The sequence below is a fragment of the Oncorhynchus nerka genome, linkage group LG5 (assembly GCF_034236695.1).
Source record: "Oncorhynchus nerka isolate Pitt River linkage group LG5, Oner_Uvic_2.0, whole genome shotgun sequence".
NCBI classification, from domain to species: domain Eukaryota; kingdom Metazoa; phylum Chordata; class Actinopteri; order Salmoniformes; family Salmonidae; genus Oncorhynchus; species Oncorhynchus nerka.
This window is the reverse complement of record NC_088400.1, coordinates 10,392,259-10,414,758: the sequence shown is the minus strand read 5'-3', so window position 1 is coordinate 10,414,758 and position 22,500 is coordinate 10,392,259. Positions and strand designations below refer to the sequence as shown.

The 22,500-nt window shown below is 45.2% G+C and overlaps 1 protein-coding gene across 1 annotated transcript in view; it reads left to right on the top strand.

Annotated features, from left to right (window-relative positions):
* fat2 (FAT atypical cadherin 2) overlaps nucleotides 1-22,500 on the top strand; it is an 83,599-nt gene that overhangs the window by 56,559 nt on the left and 4,540 nt on the right. The window contains exons 20-24 of the mRNA XM_065018347.1: nucleotides 4,836-5,033; nucleotides 5,409-6,249; nucleotides 6,916-7,079; nucleotides 15,935-16,439; nucleotides 18,046-18,199. Coding sequence (XP_064874419.1) covers nucleotides 4,836-5,033; nucleotides 5,409-6,249; nucleotides 6,916-7,079; nucleotides 15,935-16,439; nucleotides 18,046-18,199 — 1,862 coding nt within the window. The remainder of the gene's footprint in view (nucleotides 1-4,835; nucleotides 5,034-5,408; nucleotides 6,250-6,915; nucleotides 7,080-15,934; nucleotides 16,440-18,045; nucleotides 18,200-22,500) is intronic.

Sequence of the window (22,500 nt, the reverse complement as noted above, 5' to 3'; positions counted from 1 at the left end):
CGGCTGGGGATGCCGTCTGGGCCTGCAGCCTTGCGAGGGTTAACACGTTTAAATGTTTTACTCACCTCGGCTGCAGTGAAGGAGAGGCCGCATGTTTTGGTTGCAGGCAGTGTCAGTGGCACTGTATTGTCCTCAAAGCGGGCAAAAAAGTTATTTAGTCTGCCTGGGAGCAAGACATCCTGGTCCGTGACGGGGCTGGTTTTCTTTTTGTAATCCGTGATTGACTGTAGACCCTGCCACATACCTCTTGTGTCTGAGCCGTTACATTCACAAGACTTTTGAGGATTAGATGGTCTTATTAGTTGAAAGAGAAAATGTGCGTGGGCTACATTAGCCACATAGGCTTTCACAACCGTTGAAACTAAAGAGAGTTTCACCGACCAGGAATAGACAATGGGCTAGGCTATCAGTTAGCATCATTAGCCACATAGGCTTTCACAACCGTTGAAACTAAAGAGAGTTTCACCGACCAGGAATAGGCAATGGGCTAGGCTATCAGTTTGCATCCGGTGTGGAAAGTGCAGAGACAGTATTGATCATTCGTTTGTAAATTAGACCTGCTGTCCTACAGCTACTCATTGACTTCCACCACGTTACACACACTTTCTTATTAGTAACGTACCAACGTTACTTGTATGTCATTGTTGCCTCTCGGTGGGATTCCATTTAAGAGAGGATAAGTGGTTGGAGGATGGTTGTCAGGCACACCTGTTGCTGACAGGTGTATAAAACCCATTCGGCTATTTCAGCCACACCCGTTGCTGTGGCTGTTTTCCAGACACCTCAAACTGAGGGGGTGTGACTTTACTTTGTGGACTCTCGTCAACACGTGTTTAATTCAGCTACAGTATGAAATCAACTCTATGCTTTTCCTCTCCGGCTGATTATACACACCATCTACCTCCACTCTGTGTGTCTACAGAGGCTGACTATACACACCATCTACCTCCACTCTGTGTGTCTGTGGAGGCTGACTATACACACCATCTACCTCCACTCTGTGTGTCTGTGGAGGCTGACTATACACACCATCTACCTCCACTCTGTGTGTCTGTGGAGGCTGACTGTACACACCATATACCTCCACTCTGTGTCTGTGGAGGCTGACTGTACACACCATCTACCTCCACTCTGTGTGTCTGTGGAGGCTGACTGTACACACCATCTACCTCCACTCTGTGTGTCTACAGAGGCTGACTATACACACCATCTACCTCCACTCTGTGTGTCTGTGGAGGCTGACTATACACACCATCTACCTCCACTCTGTGTCTGTGGAGGCTGACTATACACACCATCTACCTCCACTCTGTGTCTGTGGAGGCTGACTATACACACCATCTACCTCCACTCTGTGTGTCTGTGGAGGCTGACTATACACACCATCTACCTCCACTCTGTGTTTCTGTGGAGGCTGACTGTACACACCATCTACCTCCACTCTGTGTGTCTGTGGAGGCTGACTATACACACCATCTACCTCCACTCTGTGTGTCTGTGGAGGCTGACTGTACACACCATCTATCTCCACTCTGTGTCTGTGGAGGCTGACTATACACACCATCTACCTCCACTCTGTGTGTCTGTGGAGGCTGACTATACACACCATCTACCTCCACTCTGTGTGTCTGTGGAGGCTGACTATACACACCATCTACCTCCACTCTGTGTGTCTGTGGAGGCTGACTGTACACACCATCTACCTCCACTCTGTGTCTGTGGAGGCTGACTATACACACCATCTACCTCCACTCTGTGTGTCTGTGGAGGCTGACTGTACACACCATCTACCTCCACTCTGTGTGTCTGTGGAGGCTGACTATACACACCATCTACCTCCACTCTGTGTTTCTGTGGAGGCTGACTATACACACAATCTACCTCCACTCTGTGTGTCTGTGGAGGCTGACTATACACACCATCTACCTCCACTCTGTGTGTCTGTGGAGGCTGACTATACACACCATCCACCTCCACTCTGTGTGTCTGTGGAGGCTGACTATACACACCATCTACCTCCACTCTGTGTTTCTACAGAGGCTGACTATACACAGTCTGTGTGTCCATCCTCTTTCAGGCCAGGGTTCAAAATCCTTTAAAATCCTTCATCTGGGATTGATTGAGTTTACCTGGCTTAATGGATTCAACTGGAAACCCGCATCATCTTGCACTCCAGGCAGACTAGAGCAAAGTTCAACCTATTTCAGATTTCAAATAGTATTTGAACCTGTATTTGGTGAAAATGTACCATTATGTTGAATATAATCAACTGTTTTCATCAATCTGACTCCATTATTATGTGACTAAACTCAACAGGCCCTGTGGTTCTATTCAAAGCCTTTCTTTCATCACCACTTAGTATTGTAAGGGTTTTCCTGTGGTGAAGGAGAAGCGGACCAAAATGCAGCGTCGTGGTTATTCATGTTCTTTAATAAAGGAACTAGACATGAAATAACTAACAAAACAATAAATGTATGAAAACCTAAACAGTCCTATCTGGTGCAAACACAGAGACAGGAACAATCACCCACAAACACACAGTGAAACCCAGGCTACCTAAGTATGATTCTCAATCAGAGACAACTAATGACACCTGCCTCTGATTGAGAACCATACTAGGCCGAAACATAGAAATACCCAAAACCTAGAAAAACAAACATAGACTGCCCACCCAACTCACGCCCTGACCATACTAAATAAATACAGAACAAAGGAAATAAAGGTCAGAACGTGATAAGTATTGTGACTCTATTGAACATGTGCCTTTCTTGTACGGTTATGCAATTATTAATTAAGAGACTTGTTTTTTGTTACTCTTTTAAAAACTCTGCGTTGCTGGTTAAAACGCTCGTAACTAAGCATTTCACGGTAAAAGTCTACACCCGTTGTATTCGGCACACGGTGACAAATAAAATGTTATTTGATTTGAGATAGAAATAGCTAACCCTGGCGACCCAATGTACTAGCATTATAATTTATTGAGGCAAGCAGATCAGAGATTTCAAGTTGGAACCCAAGCATATGCTGTATGTACAGTGTGAATAACGACTACCAATATACATACTAAATTATGAGCACAATGGGCAATCAAAGAATTACTCTGTAAAACAAGGAATACATTTACTCAATTCAACTAATAGGATGGGTGGCAGTGTAGCTTAGTGGTTAGAGCATTGGACTAGTAACCAGCAGGTAGCCTAGTGGTTAGAGCGTTGGACTAGTAACCAGCAGGTAGCCTAGTGGTTAGAGCGTTGGACTAGTAACCAGCAGATAGCCTAGTGGTTAGAGCGTTGGACTAGTAACCAGCAGGTAGCCTAGTGGTTAGAGCGTTGGACTAGTAACCAGCAGTGTAGCCTAGTGGTTAGAGCGTTGGACTAGTAACCAGCAGGTAGCCTAGTGGTTAGAGCGTTGGACTAGTAACCAGCAGGTAGCCTAGTGGTTAGAGCGTTGGACTAGTAACCAGCAGGTAGCCTAGTGGTTAGAGCGTTGGACTAGTAACCAGCAGGTAGCCTAGTGGTTAGAGCGTTGGACTAGTAACCAGCAGGTAGCCTAGTGGTTAGAGCGTTGGACTAGTAACCAGCAGGTAGCCTAGTGGTTAGAGCGTTGGACTAGTAACTGAAAGGTTTGCAAGTTCAAACCCCTGAGCTGACAAGGTACAAATCTGTCATTCTGCCCCTGAACAAGGCAGTTAACCCACTGCTCCCAGGCCGTCATTGAACATAAGAAGTTGTTCTTAACTGACTTGCCTAGTTAAATAAAGGTAAAATAAAAATGAGTTATGAAAGTATTAACACTCAAACAATTCCAGTGTACATGAAATGCACGACACATTACAGAATAACTCAGAGTAAATGACCCTCAACTACTAAATAAGATATCGTGGTTACACATCGTCTGATACACAAAGGCGCTTGCTAACAAGTTCTGAAAATATGAGCAAATTCATTTGCCTTTTAACCAAATTCAAGCAGGAAGTCACCACCAACCTGAAGTAACATTTCGTAGCACTTTGCCAGTAAAAACAATAGGCAGGAACAACACATCCAGATTCTAATCAACTCTATTTAAATAGTAGGAGCCCACATCTGTGTCGCTCCTCTTTGAACGGACCGACGTCCCGACAAAACAGAATAACACAGTGTCTTTGTAACAGTAACTCCATAGCACCTAACAGTAACAATGAAACATACAGTATGTCATGGCTCTTTATGAACTCCTGAAATAATCGAAACATGAAAATATTATTCACACAGTAACGTTCATTCCTGTCGTCGGTGACCCCAACACTTCCGTGGTAACGTCTCTTTCCCAGAGATTGCCACGGCAACGGTGTGAGACGCAAATATAAGTCTATCCATCCGGACAATGCCGTATTTAATCAACACGCCGGGCTGGCGTCAACAAGTCGCCTAGACGTATCTTCATCGCTGGCCTTCATCCTCCTTCCCATATCTCTACCAAAACACGGCACTCTGTTTCAAGGACCCGTTCCAGCTGAAATGGAGCGGCCTGAGGAGAAGGCTGGGTGTGTGTGCTTGTTGTGCCAAATTGTAGCACATCGCATAGTACACACTGTGGTATGAGCTTGTCTGCTTTCAAGCACCTCAGCCAAGTACTGTAGCATTCGGGGCAGGTGGAAACTTCCGGCAAGTCACTGGAAACTTTTGACATTTTTCCCCTCTTCGAGATAAGATCGCAATCAGCACGTTTTTTTTTGTAGTATAATCATTAGGCGCTGTCTTGTTTTAGACCCTTGTGGAACAAGGTGCTATGGAAGGCTTGACCTAGTTTCTATGACGACTTAACTAACGATGGTACCGTATGTTCCTTGTCAGGAGGGCGAGGCCATCGGTAGCAGCATCCTCCAGCTGGTGGTCACAGACAGAGACACCCCTCAGAATGGACCTCCCTTCACTTTCCACATCGCGTCTGGGAACGAGGACCGCCGCTTCCACGTAGACCAGGGAGGTCTGTTGTCCATCTCTGTCCCTCTGAAGAAGAAGACCAAGCCACAGCACCTTCTGAAAATACAGGTAACGATTTTTCCTCGTAACCACACCCAGAGATCATTATTTAGTGTAGAGGTGCTGACTAACGGTGAATAAACTTGAACTTGAACTATAGTTGCACATTCCATATGGAAACATCCCAGTCATTTATTGGGTAACAACAAAAAAACAAACAAACATTTTGTCATCACTGTTCCTTGTTATGGGTGAAGAAGACACAGTGATGCTGAAACGTTGCAAGCAAAACATATTTACCTGGTTGTAATCTGCTTATCTGACGTCTATACAATGCCCACTGGTTATTTGGGATGTTAAAATGGAGTCAAACTTTATACCTACACAGTACTAGCAGATACGGAAATTTGATAATGTATGTTGCTATTCATGTCCTTACCTCAGGTGACAGACAGCGGACACCCTCCTCTCTCCTCCATCTGCGTGGTGAAGATCAACGTCACGGAGCAGAGCAAGTACCCTCCTTCTGTGATGCCCCTGGAAGTCTTCATCACCACCACAGGAGACACTTTCTCCAACCGAGTCATAGGCAAGCTCCATGCCTCCGACCAGGACCTGCACGACATCCTAAACTACAAGCTGATCTCGGAGTCTCCCGATGGGGGAGACCCAGGTCCGAGCTCAGACCCCTCTGGAGGCCTCTCCAGGTTCTCTGTGGACCTGGTGGATGGGAAGATTTGGGCCGACGAAGACTTGAAACCTGGTCTCTACTCCCTCAATGTCAGCGTCTCCGATGGGAAGTTCAGCGTGTGGGCCGGGGTGAAGGTCCATGTATGGAAACCCACACAACAGGCCCTGGACGCTGGGCTCACTCTGCAGCTGGCTGGGCTTTCCCCGGAGGAGTTCCTGGGGGACCTCTGGAGAGGCCTCCAGAGGAGCCTCAGCACGGCCCTGGGTATAACCAGGCAAGACCTCCACCTGGTGAGCCTACAGCAGCAACCCAACTCCCTGGTCCTGGAGGTTCTGCTACTATGGAGGCCGCATGGTGGAACTGTAGAACCGTTACCAACCAACCGGCTGGCAGGGATCATCGCTGACATAGAAGACTCGTTGGGACTGAGTGTTCTCAGGGTGCATCACAATGGGTGTCTAGGGACAGAATGCCCTCCTAGAGGATGCAGGAACTCAGTCCAGATGAGAGGGGAGAGGCTGAGCCACTACGCCACAGCCAGGGCCGGCTTCATCACCCCACAACACACCTGGGAGAGTGTCTGCCCCTGCAACGGTAGGTGTACTGGGAGCATGTCTGGCTTTGCAACGGTAGGTGTAACTTGTGTGAGATGTGCCTGAGACGTGAACAATTGCATTAGCTCTACAAGTCAATGCCTAGGCTTTGGTTTAGTGGGCTAACGGGTACTTTTAACACACAGTAGACCCTGGGTTTGAACCCTATCAGTCAAATAGTCTCCTACCTTCTCTATGATCACAGTAGGAGCCTGAAGTCACCCCCTTCATGATCTAACTCACTTCACATTCCTATGGGGATTATCTGGGTGCAGATGGCAGCTAGGAGCCACCAGCATAGTACTAGTGATTATCTTGTTGTCGTGGGTCTTCTTAGTTACTGTTGTCTGTCTGGCAGACATATTTCCATTGAGGTTATCGTCTCTTTATTTAGACTATTTTAGCTAAACCAAGAGCCTCAACAAACCAAATGTCTCTAGGAAAGCGACATGGAAGATCTGAGACTGAAATATAATACATGAGGGGAATTTTTTTTTTGCCTGTTTCAATCAAGGAGATTTGATTATGAGAACAAATTTGAGTGACTATTCCTAATTTGACGGCCGGATCGTCATCCAAAAGAAGTGCTGTGAATATTAGGCCTACATGTTAGTTAGACATGTTCTACAGATCATATTTAACATTTGCACCGTTTTTTCAACTTCAGCGTCTGCTGTGAGTTTTGACGGGACGGGCTACCTGAAATACCTGTATCAGACTGAGGAGGAGGAGGAGGAGAGTCAGAACTTCCGTCTCTCTCTGCGCATCAATACCTTCCAGCAACAAGGCGTTGTCATGCATACCAATGCAACCAACTGGGGGAGCTTGAAGGTATTGTACAACTCACATGCATTCATTATTATCGGAGATGAAAAAACACACGTTGTTATTTGCTTTTTTTTAATAATCTCTCGTATCTCATCCAATCAGGTCCATTTTGATTTATAGCCCATTTTACATCATTGCATCACAGTATCAAACATACTATGATAATACACTGCATTGTTATCAGAGATCATAAAAGCAACATGTTCCTTTTCCTCGGCAGCCCCCCCCCCGTCCCCCCGTCCCCCCGTCCCCCCGTCCCCTGTCCTGTAGCAGTTTACATATGCCCTAATCTAAAAATGCCTGATTGCATATCAGAGGGCTGGGTTTATCCAGAACAAAACATTTCCAGGTGGATCTCTTATCATATTAGTCCCTCTGCTGGCTTTGTCTGTGTCAGTTGATCAATGGGACGTTTTAACTGATCCAACCATGTTATGGTAACGACTGTCTCTATCTTCATGTCGCCGTTTCCATCAATTTCTTTCATAGCCTGGTCCCAGATCTGTTTTCAGTATTGACAAACTCAATACTCTGAGTTTAATTTTTTTTTTTTAATTTAAAGGACCAGCACATTCTTCAGACACTTCTGGAATTTAAATGTAAGTGTTGGCAAGACATTAAAAAAAAAGCTCCAGATCGGGTACATCGGCTAATTCTTGCTGGGGTTTGGAATGTTGAGCTAGAGTCAGTTTTGTGCTGATGTAGGTTAGCCACAAAGTTTAAAGGGAATATTAAATGATTGTATATTTTGAAGAGAGGGATAAAGAATTCTCAGTGCTCAGATGAAACTTCTTGACACGCATGCAACATCCATCTCCCAATGGATTTCTCTTCATTTGTGTGGCATTGAATACATATAGATAGAATATTACATTTGTTCACTCTTGAAACATCAAAAGTAGCATTAACTTTTTTTCCATGCTTAGGCCTATTTCTGGGTTTTACATTCCTGGAACATCAGGGCCTTAAATTGCTTCAAAAGGAATTGCTAAACATGGTTATTCAAGAATTTCTTTTCAGTTTCTTTCCTCCCCTTTATACTTCACACCGACTTCATCAGAAGATACGACACGATTCATGTGTTTCCCTTGAGAGTTAGGCTTCACAGCACCTTGTACAAATTCTTATCAATTCCCAAATCTCATCAATATTCTGACCTAAAGGAAAATGGTAGCAGCAGGCACATACATCCTTCAGAAACTTCTGAAATGGAAATTAAGTTTAGGACCTACTCACCGATCACCGGCTAAATCTTTTTCATGTATTCCACATCTTTTAAGTAAATTACCTTTGAAATGGAAAAGATTTTTCCCATTTGAACAAAAGCGCCTGTGACAAGCCTGTGGAGAAAGAAGAAAGGGTGACTTGTCACATAAAACCACTGTAGCCTTTAACAATAGTGAGAGATTAGATCTATTATTATCAAGGAGAGGCATGCTAGAGAAGGAGAAGCATGCTAGAGAAGGAGAAGCAGAAGCATGCTAGAGAAGGAGAAGGAGAAGCATGCTAGAGAAGGAGAAGCACGCTAGAGAAGGAGAAGCATGCTAGAGAAGGAGAAGGAGAAGCATGCTAGAGAAGGAGAAGGAGAAGCATGCTAGAGAAGGAGAAGCATGCTAGAGAAGGAGAAGCAGAAGCATGCTAGAGAAGGAGAAGGAGAAGCATGCTAGAGAAGGAGAAGCACGCTAGAGAAGGAGAAGCATGCTAGAGAAGGAGAAGGAGAAGCATGCTAGAGAAGGAGAAGAAGGAGAAGCATGCTAGAGAAGGAGAAGAGAAGCATGCTAGAGAAGGAGAAGGAGAAGCATGCTAGAGAAGGAGAAGGAGAAGCATGCTAGAGAAGGAGAAGGAGAAGCATGCTAGAGAAGGAGAAGCATGCTAGAGAATGAGAAGCATGCTAGAGAAGGAGAAGCATGCTAGAGAAGGAGAAAGCATGCTAGAGAAGGAGAAGGAGAAGCATGCTAGAGAAGGAGAAGCACGCTAGAGAAGGAGAAGCATGCTAGAGAAGGAGAAGGAGAAGCATGCTAGAGAAGGAGAAGCACGCTAGAGGGAGAAGCATGCTAGAGAAGGAGAAGGAGAAGCATGCTAGAGAAGGAGAAGGAGAAGCATGCTAGAGAAGGAGAAGGAGAAGCATGCTAGAGAAGGAGCAGAAGCATGCTAGAAGGAGAAGGAGAAGCATGCTAGAGAAGGAGAAGGAGAAGCATGCTAGAGAAGGAGAAGGAGAAGCATGCTAGAGAAGGAGAAGGAGAAGCATGCTAGAGAAGGAGAAGCATGCTAGAGAAGGAGAAGCAGAAGCATGCTAGAGAAGGAGAAGGAGAAGCATGCTAGAGAAGGAGAAGCACGCTAGAGAAGGAGAAGCATGCTAGAGAAGGAGAAGGAGAAGCATGCTAGAGAAGGAGAAGGAGAAGCATGCTAGAGAATGAGAAGCATGCTAGAGAAGGAGAAGCATGCTAGAGAAGGAGAAGCAGAAGCATGCTAGAGAAGGAGAAGGAGAAGCATGCTAGAGAAGGAGAAGCACGCTAGAGAAGGAGAAGCATGCTAGAGAAGGAGAAGGAGAAGCATGCTAGAGAAGGAGAAGCATGCTAGAGAAGGAGAAGCATGCTAGAGAAGGAGAAGGAGAAGCATGCTAGAGAAGGAGAAGGAGAAGCATGCTAGAGAAGGAGAAGGAGAAGCATGCTAGAGAAGGAGAAGCAGAAGCATGCTAGAGAAGGAGAAGGAGAAGCATGCTAGAGAAGGAGAAGCACGCTAGAGAAGGAGAAGCATGCTAGAGAAGGAGAAGGAGAAGCATGCTAGAGAAGGAGAAGGAGAAGCATGCTAGAGAAGGAGAAGCATGCTAGAGAAGGAGAAGCAGAAGTATGCTAGAGAAGGAGAAGGAGAAGCATGCTAGAGAAGGAGAAGCATGCTAGAGAAGGAGAAGGAGAAGCATGCTAGAGAAGGAGAAGGAGAAGCATGCTAGAGAAGGAGAAGCATGCTAGAGAAGGAGAAGCATGCTAGAGAAGGAGAAGCAGAAGCATGCTAGAGAAGGAGAAGGAGAAGCATGCTAGAGAAGGAGAAGCACGCTAGAGAAGGAGAAGCATGCTAGAGAAGGAGAAGGAGAAGCATGCTAGAGAAGGAGAAGCATGCTAGAGAAGGAGAAGCATGCTAGAGAAGGAGAAGGAGAAGCATGCTAGAGAAGGAGAAGGAGAAGCATGCTAGAGAAGGAGAAGGAGAAGCATGCTAGAGAAGGAGAAGCAGAAGCATGCTAGAGAAGGAGAAGGAGAAGCATGCTAGAGAAGGAGAAGGAGAAGCATGCTAGAGAAGGAGAAGGAGAAGCATGCTAGAGAAGGAGAAGGAGAAGCATGCTAGAGAAGGAGAAGCACGCTAGAGAAGGAGAAGCATGCTAGAGAAGGAGAAGGAGAAGCATGCTAGAGAAGGAGAAGGAGAAGCATGCTAGAGAAGGAGAAGCATGCTAGAGAAGGAGAAGCAGAAGCATGCTAGAGAAGGAGAAGCATGCTAGAGAAGGAGAAGGAGAAGCATGCTAGAGAAGGAGAAGGAGAAGCATGCTAGAGAAGGAGAAGGAGAAGCATGCTAGAGAAGGAGAAGCAGAAGCACGCTAGAGAAGGAGAAGCATGCTAGAGAAGGAGAAGGAGAAGCATGCTAGAGAAGGAGAAGCATGCTAGAGAAGGAGAAGCAGAAGCACGCTAGAGAAGGAGAAGCATGCTAGAGAAGGAGAAGGAGAAGCATGCTAGAGAAGGAGAAGGAGAAGCATGCTAGAGAAGGAGAAGGAGAAGCATGCTAGAGAAGGAGAAGGAGAAGCATGCTAGAGAAGGAGAAGGAGAAGCATGCTAGAGAAGGAGAAGCCCCATTAGGGGAGCTAGTAGTGTACTACCCCATTAGGGGAGCTAGTAGTGTACTACCCCATTAGGGGAGCTAGTAGTGCACTACCCCATTAGGGGAGCTAGTAGTGTACTACCCCATTAGGGGAGCTAGTAGTGCACTACCTCATTAGGGCTCTGGTAAAAAGTAGTGCACTACCCCATTAGGGTTCTGGTAAAAAGTAGTCTACTACCCCATTAGGGGAGCTAGTAGTGTACTACCTCATTAGGGCTCTGTTAAAAAGTAGTGCACTACCCCATTAGGGCTCTGGTAAAAAGTAGTGCACTGCCCCATTAGGGGAGCTAGTAGTGCACTACCCCATTAGGGCTCTGGTAAAAAGTAGTGCACTACCCCATAGGGCCCTGGTAAAAAGTAGTGCACTACCCCATAGGGCTCTGGTAAAAAGTAGTGCACTACCCCATTAGGGGAGCTAGTAGTGCACTACCCCATAGGGCCCTGGTAAAAAGTAGTGCACTACCCCATAGGGCCCTGGTAAAAAGTAGTGCACTACCCCATTAGGGGAGCTAGTAGTGCACTACCACATAGGGCCCTGGTAAAAAGTAGTGCACTACCCCATTAGGAAAAGAACCAACAAAGCAAGAAAAACCCCATTATTCAGCAGTCCATCAATCAGTTGGTGTGAGGAAGTGTGTGCTACGATGTTAAAGCTAGGCTTGGCTCTCTCATCCCTCCAGGGTTTTGGGAGGGAGGGTGGACAATGAGCCTGTCATAGCGGATGTAATCAATGTCCCCACACTCTCTGGCAGCTTTCATGGCTGGGATCAGTTATTTCCTCTTCTGGTGCACAGCTTCAGGATAGTCCTCTTTGACTAATTCTAAAATTCTTGGGTCTTTCCAGAACAGTTACCTTGTACTTGAACCTCGGGAACTTGTCCACGATCGATCTGGGGCCTGTTACCTTGGCCGGTGGTGGGATTCCAGTCCCATCTTCAGTTTTTCCGAGATAATTTCCCTCACTTTGTCCTCAGACTCAATCCAGGTCTCAAGTGATTACCGTCCACAACAATGTTGTGTTCCGCCTTGATTGCCCCTTGAGATAATCGGATTTCTCCGTCATGGTTATCATGGATTCACAAACAGAAATGATGTCCTCTCTCAAGTAGTTTTGCTGTCATCTTGCTGTTCTCCTGATTAAAGTCTTCTGACCCTAGGAAACTGTAAACTGTTCTTCAGGTCCTGAACCTCTCTGGTCAGGTCCATTCTTTTATTAGTTGACTCCACCAGTATTTGGACAAAACACTTGAAGCTATATTCTTGTTGTTGTAACAACTGCGTGTAGAACTTTTTTGTTTGATTTAAAGATCCTTCACCTGTGATAGAGAGACACGACTGTCTTCAACAGTACTCCCACCAGCTTTGGTCTTTGTTATGGTAGCAATGTAGGCAATGCTGTCACCTCCGCATTTCCAGACACAGCAGGTCGCAGGGCAGATGGAAACAGCAACAAACAGCAGGGATTCAAACAGACACACTCCTGGGACAATCTGTGGTACTAGCCTCAAGGGCTGTGGGCTGAGGTCAACCTGCTAAGGAAACCTGGCTAGCTTGATAGCTAGCTAATGAGAGTTAGAAGCTAAGCTAGAATCTGCACCAATGAGGGAAAAATTAGCTACTTCTCTGGAGCAAAATTGACCTGATAATGTTGGGTTGGAGATGGCGATAATGTCGGGTTGGAATGGCTGAGATGGCAATAATGTCGGGTTGGAACGGCTGAGATGGCAATAATGTTGGGTTGGAATGGCTGAGATGGCAATAATGTCAGGTTGGAATGGCTGAGATGGCAATAATGTCGGTTTGGAATGGCTGAGATGGCGATAATGTCGGGTTGGAATGGCTGAGATGGCAATAATGTCAGGTTGGAATGGCTGAGATGGTATTAATATCAGGTTGGAATGGCTGAGATGGCAATAATGTCAGGTTGGAATGGCTGAGATGGCAATAATGTCGGGTTGGAATGGCTGAGATGGCAATAATGTTGGGTTTTAAATGGCTGAGATGGCAATAATGTCAGGTTGGAATGGCTGAGATGGCAATAATGTCAGGTTGGAATGGCTGAGATGGCAATAATGTCGGGTTGGAATGGCTGAGATGGCAATAATGTCGGGTTGGAATGGCTGAGATGGCAATAATGTTGGGTTTTAAATGGCTGAGATGGCAATAATGTCAGGTTGGAATGGCTGAGATGGCAATAATGTTGGGTTTTAAATGGCTGAGATGGCGATAATGTCGGGTTGGAACGGCTGAGATGGCAATAATGTTGGGTTTTAAATGGCTGAGATGGCAATAATGTCAGGTTGGAATGGCTGAGATGGCAATAATGTCAGGTTGGAATGGCTGAGATGGCAATAATATTGGGTTTTAAATGGCTGAGATGGCAATAATGTCAGGTTGGAATGGCTGAGATGGCAATAATGTTGGGTTTTAAATGGCTGAGATGGCGATAATGTCGGGTTGGAATGGCTGAGATGGCAATAATGTTGGGTTTTAAATGGCTGAGATGGCAATAATGTCGGGTTGGAATGGCTGAGATGGCAATAATGTCAGGTTGGAATGGCTGAGATGGCAATAATGTTGGGTTTTAAATGGCTGAGATGGCGATAATGTCGGGTTGGAATGGCTGAGATGGCAATAATGTTGGGTTTTAAATGGCTGAGATGGCGATAATGTCGGGTTGGAATGGCTGAGATGGCAATAATGTTGGGTTTTAAATGGCTGAGATGGCGATAATGTTGGGTTGGAATGGCTGAGATGGCGATAATGTCGGGTTGGAACGGCTGAGATGGCAATAATGTTGGGTTTTAAATGGCTGAGATGGCGATAATGTTGGGTTTTAAATGGCTGAGATGGCGATAATGTTGGGTTTTAAATGGCTGAGATGGCGATAATGTTGGGTTTTAAATGGCTGAGATGGCGATAATGTCGGGTTGGAACGGAACCTTTATTATTTCCAGTTTAAACTAATGATCTGCCAAAACTACATTGATTAAGGAGCAGCCAAGTATTATGGGTGTTTCGGCAGGCGGCCTGCAGCACAACATTTCGCTTTACGCGGATGATGTCTTGCTCTACATATCCAACACTGAGAAATCCCTCCCATTTTAGACACAATTGCTCATTATGGCAAGTTTTCAGGTTATAAGATCAATTTGAACAAATCCACTGTCTGCCCTCTCAATATTACACTCACCAGCTCTATGAAGACACTATGTCCTTTCCAATGGAAAACATAAGGGTTTCAATACCTCGGGATCTTCGTAGCACCAGATCTGAATAGCCTTTTCAAGGAAAATGATCTTCCACTCATGGATCGAATCAAGAACGATCTCCAAACCTGGATCTCCCTCCCAATTAGCTTAGTAGGAAGAATGAATGTCATCCGTATGAACGTCCTCCCTAGACTGAACTATTTATTTCAGATGCTCCCATGCTATCTCTTAGTTTCCTTTTTCAAAACAACTAACGAAATAATCACCAAATTTATATGGGGCAATAAAAAACCTAGGATCAAGTTCTCCACTCTATCGAAAACTGAATCTAAGGGTGGTCTTGCCCCTACCCTCCCTTCAATTGTACTACTGGTCTGCCCAAATCCGCAACATGCTAACATAGATCACAAACAGACAAGAGTCAACGTGGATTCAGATAGAAGCCCAATGCTGTGGTTCATTGCCCTTAAGCTCAATTATATTCATTAATAACTTTAGTGAAGTGGGCAACATAGCCAAAACCTTTGTGATTTACAGCACCCTACTAGCGTGGAGGGACTGTAAGAAATACCTGGGCATTTCCTCCCAAATATGTTCTCACTCGCCTATAGTAGGCAACCCAGACTTGCCAAAAGCCCTGAGGGATGCCAACTTTAATCTTTGGCATACTCTAGGAATCAGGACCTTTTCAGACCTATTTCATCAGAAAACCACTATACTGAAATCCTTTCAAGAGCTCTGCAGTGAATTCAATATACCAAGATCCCTTTTTTAATATCTTCAAATTAGACATGTCATTTCCTCATTTACCTCCAAGAGGAGGTTTAGAACTCAGTTGAAGTTGAAACCCTTCTTGTCACAGCACAATCCATTAAAGGCTAAATATCTCATATCTATAGACTCCTTTCTGAGAAAGGAGGCTCCTCCTTTACTCCTTTAAAAATTATCTGGGAAAAGGACCTTGGTCTGACTATTTATTTATTTAAATTTGATTTTACCATTATTTAACTAGGCAAGTCAGTACTGCTGCACAGAAAATACTAGATGTACAGTTTGATATGACCCCGTGTATTAATGCCCAGCAGGACTTTGTTCTTGATCCTGACAGAGAAAATTTGCTCATGACTATTACATACTTTGCTAAGAAATGTATTATTCTATTGTGGGACTCTAATACCTCTCCTACATTTAAAATGTGGATTGACCAGATTGTTGACTTTCTCCCTCTTGAAAAGCTCACTTATGACCTCCACAAGAGACAGCCCAAGTTTGATAGACTCTGGTCTCCACTATTCAACTGTATTTCATACTGGACAGAGGGAATAGGGTGATTAGGGAAATGAGCAGATACAGTATATGTGTACGTATGTGTATGTGTGTGTATATATAGATATGTGTATATATGTTTTTTTTTGTATGTATGTATATATATATATATAGATATACACAAAAAAAACATGATTTATTTTTTTAATTGTATTTTTATTATTAGAATTATAATTATGTATTTTTATTTTTTATTTTTTAAACCTGTCACATCTGTGAATGTGGAATGTGTTTTGTTGGTTGATTGAAAAACAAGAAAACTTAATAAAACTTAAAATTGAAGAAGAAAAAAAACGACATTGATGTGTTGTGTTCTAGTCCACTGTCTCTACTTCAGACTGGTGGGAACTCTGAGGAAGAAACGTTTACGAACAGTGGCACTGTTATATTATCTGCATCAGATGATGGATAGTTGCACCAGCCTGTATATGAACAGTGTTCTATTATCTTCTACAGCTGATGGGTGGAGAGTTGAGGTTCATGTACCTCTGTGGCAACACGCTCCCGGGTTCCCTGCGTATCCACACAGCCCCAGTGGTGTCAGACGGGCGGTGGCACCACGTCCTTCTGGAGGTCAACGGCACGATCCTCAGACTCACCCTGGACCACATTCACTCATCCCAGGTCGTCCTCTCTGAACCCTGCCATCTGATGCAGCCCCATGGGGCTCTGATCCTCGCTGGTCCCCCTGGTTCTGGTTCTTCTCCCACCACCACCACCACCACCTCTACAGAGACCCAGGCCAGGGCCCAGACCCAAGCACATGGCTTGGTGGGCTGCCTGGAAGGTATGGAGCTGAATGGGGAGCCCATCAGGACAGAAGAGAATAAGGAGTGGAATGGGCCTGGGAGGAGGAGGGTGTTTGGGGTCTACCAGTGCTGTGTCAACCAGGTCAGGATCAACAGCTGTGACAGTAACCCCTGTCTGAATGCAGGAACCTGTGAGGAGGAATCAAATGGAGGTCAGTTTCTTAACCTATATCACTCCCCAATAGTGTCAACCTCTAAAAACAACACAAATAGCACACTGTCAGCCTCTACCCACCTCATTCAAGGTCAGGGTCAGGGTTAAGTTAACCGTGTTAGCAACTCATGATTTGTGCGGAAATGAAGTCACAGGCATCACGTGGTATAGGCATGTAATCATATAGTATAGGGTGAGGGTGAGAGAGAGGACATTTGTAGAGAACATTTTCTCAAATGTTTTGCAATGTCATTGTGATATTTTGTCATTGTGATATTTTGTCATTGTGATATTTTGTCATTGTGATATGTTGTGGCTCTGTGAAACCATAATCTATTCTCTCCGCTTGGTGAGGTGGCTATGAAGGCAAACAACGGGCTGTGAATAATATGCTGTGTAATGGGAACAACACGTAACACATTAATAAAATGCTGTAGAATGGGAACAACACGTAACACATTAATAAAATGCTGTAGAATGGGAACAACACGTAACACATTAATAAAATGCTGTAGAATGGGAACAACACGTAACACATTAATAAAATGCTGTAGAATGGGAACAACACGTAACACATTAATAAAATGCCATGTAATGGGAACAACACGTAACACATTAATAAAATGCTGTAGAATGGGAACAACACGTAACACATTAATAAAATGCTGTAGAATGGGAACAACACGTAACACATTAATAAAATGCTGTAGAATGGGAACAACACGTAACACATTAATAAAATGCTGTAGAATGGGAACAACACGTAACACATTAATAAAATGCCATGTAATGGGAACAACACGTAACACATTAATAAAATGCTGTAGAATGGGAACAACACGTAACACATTAATAAAATGCTGTAGAATGGGAACAACACGTAACACATTAATAAAATGCTGTAGAATGGGAACAACACGTAACACATTAATAAAATGCCATGTAATGGGAACAACACGTAACACATTAATAAAATGCCATGTAATGGGAACAACACGTAACACATTAATAAAATGCCATGTAATGGGAACAACACGTAACACATTAATAATATGCTGTAGAATGGGAACAACACGTAACACATTAATAAAATGCTGTGTAATGGGAACAACACGTAACACATTAATAAAATGCTGTAGAATGGGAACAACACATAGCAACAAAGCCTACAGGTTTTGAGATGTAGTTAATTGATATTTGTTCTGAGATGTACCTACAGTATACTTAAGGTACATTATCTATCATCCCTTCAACAACAACAGATTTTTACCTCTGCGAGGGTCACCAATATGAGAATACAATGTTGAACAAACTACAATGTTTGAACAGATTGGAGGTGTCCTATTGTCTATAAAGTATTATTATAATTGTTCTACAGGGAAGTTGAAACTAGAGTAGTGAGGTGCAAACTGAATAACCAGACCTCACGACAACGGGATGGAACCGAACTGTCTACCCTGTATTCCACTTTTTGAAATAGTTTGTATCCTATCCTTCCTTTAGAATCCCTCTGATGTTACTAAGAGAGTGAGAGAACTTTAAAGGTGTTCTAGAACTTTGACCATCTTCGGGAAGGCTGATCTCGCTTCCTGTTTACCCTCCAGGGTTCCGCTGCAGCTGTCCAGTTCCCTTCTATGGCCCCCGCTGTGAGCTGGACAACAACCCCTGTGCCTCCCAGCCCTGTGCCCACGGTGGGGTGTGCGTGCCAAAGAGTCAAGGTTACATCTGTAACTGCCAACTGAATATGGCTGGAATCAGGTATTCTATCTCTCACATAGCTATCCTTCTCATCCCTACAGCCTCTGTTAGTCCCCCCCCCCACGCATTGCTCCAATGACGATTAGTGTTCAAATGTTTAGAACAAAAAGGCCCACACAATATTCTGTTCATAATATCACCTTTTATTAATGATAGTGTTCACGGTTCTCTCATTTTTAAGACCTCCTCACCTGCCATATCAAATCAAATGACATGTTATTTGTCACATACACATGGTTAGCAGATGTTAATGCGAGTGTAGCGAAATGCGTGTGCTTCTTGTTCCGACCATGCAGTAATATCTAACAAGTAATCTAACAATTTCACAACAACGACCTTATACACACAAGTGTAAAGGGATGAATAAGAATATGTACATATAAATATATGGATGAGCGATGGCCGAACGGCATAGGCAAGATGCAGTAGGTGGTATAGAGTACAGTTAATACATATGAGATGAGTAATGTAGGTTATGTAAACATTATATAAAGTAGCATTAATAATTAAAGTGGCTAGAGATTTGAGTCAGTATGTTGGCAGCAGCCACTCAATGTTAGTGATGGCTGTTTAACAGTCTGATGGCCTTGAGATAGAAGCTGTTTTTCAGTCTCTCAGTCCCAGCTTTGATGCACCTGTACTGACCTCGCCTTCTGGATGATAGCGGGGTGAACAGGCAGTGACTCGGGTGGTTGTTGTCCTTGATTATCTTTTTTGGCCTTCCTGTGACATCGGGTGGTGTAGGTGTCTTGGAGGGCAGGTAGTTTGCCCCCGGTGATGCGTTGTGCAGACCTCACTACCCTCTGGAGAGCCTTATGGTTGTGGGCGGAGCAGTTGCCGTACCAGGCGGTTATACAGCCCGACAGGATGCTCTCGATTGTGCATCTGTAAAAGTTTGTGATTGTTTTCAGTGACAAGGAAAATTTCTTCAGCCTCCTGCCATGCGGTAGTAGAGAGAACAGTCTATGACTGTGGTGACTGGGGTCTTTGACAATTTTTAGGGCCTTCCTCTGACACCGCCTGGTGTAGAGGTCCTGGATGGCAGGCAGCTTAGCCCCAGTGATATACTGGGCCGTACGCACGTGCCTTGCGGTCGGAGGCCGAACAATTGCCGTACCAGGCCGTACCAGGCAGTGATGCAACCATGCTCTCGATGTTGCAGCTGTAGAACCTTTTGAGGATGTCAGGACCCATGCCAAATCTTTCTAGTTTCCTGAGGGGGAAATGGGGGCGTGCTCGGTCCTCCTTTTCCTGTAGTCTACAATCATCTCCTTAGTCTTTGTTACGTTGAGGGATAGGTTGTAATTCTGGCACCACCCGGCCAGGTCTCTGACCTCCTCCCTATAGGCTGTCTGGTCATTGTCGGTGATCAGGCCTACTGTTGTGTCATCTGCAAACTTAATGATGGCGTTGGAGTCGTGCCTGGCCATGCAGTCGTGGGTGAACAGGGAGTACAGGAGGAGACTAAGCACACACCCCTGGGGGGGCTCCAGTGTTGAGGATCAGCGTGGCAGATGTGTTGCTACCTACCCTCACCACCTGGGGGTGGCCCGTCAGGAAGACCAGGATGCAGTTGTAGAGGGAGGTGTTTATTCCCAGGGTCCTTAGCTTGGTAATGAGCTTTGAGGGCACTATGGTGTTGAATGCTGAGTTGTAGTCAATGAATAACATGCTCACATAGTTGTTCCTTTTGTCCAGGTGGGAAAGGGCAGTGTCGAGTGCAATAGAGATTGCATCATCTGTGGATCTGTTTGGGCGGTATGCAAATTGGAGTGGGTGTAGGGTTTCTGGGATAATGGTGTTGATGTGAGCCATTACCAGCCTTTCAAAGCACTTCATGGTTATGGACGTGAGTGCACAGGTCTGTAGTCATTTAGGCAGGTTGCCTTCGTGTTCTTGGGCACAGGCACTATGGTGGTCTGCTTGAAACATGTTGGTATTACAGACTCAGACAGGTTGAAAATGTCAGTGAAGACACCTGCCAGGTGGTCAGCACATGTCCTGGTAATCCGTCTGACCCCGCAGCCTTGTGAATGCTGACCTGTTTAAAGGTCTAACTCACGTCGGCTACGGAGAGCGTGATCACACAGTCTTCCGGAACAGCTGATGCTCTCATGCATGCCTCAGTGTTGCTTGCCTCGAAGCAAGCATAGAAGTGATTTAGCTCGTCCGGTAGGCTCGTGTCACTGGGCAGCTCGCGGCTGTGCTTCCCTTTGTAGTCTGTAATAGTTTGCAAGCCCTGCCACATAAGACGAGCGTCAGAGCCGATGTAGTATGATTCAATCTTAGTCCTGTATTGACGCTTTGCCTGTTTGGTTCGTCGCAGGGCATAGCAGGATTTCCTTGAAAGCGGCAGCTCTACCCTTTAGCTCAGTGCGAATGCTGCCTGTAATCCATGGCTTCTGGTTGGAGTATGTACGTACAGTCACTGTGGGGACGACATCCTCGATGCACTTATTGATAAACCCAGTAACTGATGTGGTGTACTCCTCAATGCCATCGGAAGAATCCCGGAACATGTTCCAGTCTGTGATAGCAAAACAGTCTCGTCGTTGTTTGCAATCAAGCCTACCACTGTAGTGTTGTCTTCAAACTTGATGATTGAGTTGGAGGCGTGCATGGCCACACAGTCATGGGTGAACAGGGAGTACAGGAGAGGGCTGAGAACGCACCGATGTGGGGCCCCAGTGTTGAGGATCAGCGGGGTGGAGATGTTGTTCCCTACCCTCCCCACCTGGGGAAGGCCCGTCAGAAAGTCCAGGACCCAGTTGCACAGGGCGGGGGTCGAGACCTAGGGTCTTGAGCTTAATGACGAGTTTGGAGGGTACTATGGTGTTAAATGCTGAGCTGTAATCGATGAACAGCATTCTTACATAGGTATTCCTCTTGTCCAGATGGGTTAGGGCTGTGTGCAGTGTGATTGAGATTGCGTCGTCTGTGGACCTATTGGGGCGGTAAGCAAATTGGAGTGGGTCTAGCGTGTCAGGTAGGGTGGAGGTTATATGATTCTTGACTAATCTCTCAAAGCACTTCATGATGACGGAAGTGTGTGCTACGGGGCGATAATCGTTTATCTCAGTTACCTTAGCTTTCTTGGGAACAGGGACCATGGTGGCCCTCTTGAAGCATGTGGGAACAGCAGACTGGGATAAGGATTGATTGAATATGTTCGTAAACACACCAGCCAGCTGGTCTCCGCATCCTCTGAGGTGAAGGAGAGTCCGCAGGTCTTGGTAGCGGGCCGTGTCAGTGGCACTGTACTGTCTTCAAAGCGAGCGAAGAAGTTGTTTAGTGTGTCTGGGAGCAAGACGTCCGTGTCTGCGACAGGGCTAGTTTTATTTTTATAATCCGTGAATGACTGTAGACCCTGCCACATACGTCTCGTGTCTGAGCCGTTGAATTGCGACTCTACTTTGTCTCTATACTGACGCTCAGCTTGTTTTGATTGCCTTGTATTCAGTCATCTTTCCGGTCGCCTTACCGTGATTAAAAGCAGTGGTTCGCGCTTTCAGTTTTGCGCGAATGCTGTCATCAATCCAGTTTCTGGTTGGGGAAGGTTTTATTAGTCACCGTCACCGATGCACTTGCTAATAAACTCACTCACCTAATCAGGTGAGTCTATCAATGTTGTTGTCTGAGGCTAACCGGAAACATATGCCAGTCCACGTGATCAAAGCACTCTTGAAGCGTTGAATCAGATTGGTCGGACCAGCGCTGAACAGACCTGAGCACGGGCGTTTCCTATTTTAGTTTCTGTCTATAGGCTGGACAAAATGGAGTTGTGGTCAGATTTGCCGAAAGGAGGGCAAGGGAGGGCTTTGTATGCATCGCGGAAGATACAGATACTGATTCTTTAAGACCTCCTCACCTCCCATATCGTACAGTTGTTAAGACCTCCTCACCTCCCATATGGTACAGTTGTTAAGACCTCCTCACCTCCCATATGGTACAGTTGTTAAGACCTCCTCACCTCCCATATGGTACAGTTGTTAAGACCTCCTCACCTCCCATATGGTACAGTTGTTAAGACCTCCTCACCTCCCATATGGTACAGTTGTTAAGACCTCCTCACCTCCCATATGGTACAGTTGTTAAGACCTCCTCACCTCCCATATGGTACAGTTGTTCTGATTCTTTAAGACCTCCTCACCTCCTATATAGTACAGTTGTTAAGACCTCCTCACCTCCCATATAGTACAGTTGTTAAGACCTCCTCACCTCCCATATGGTACAGTTGTTAAGACCTCCTCACAGTTGTTAAGACTCCCATATGGTACAGTTGTTCTGATTCTTTAAGACCT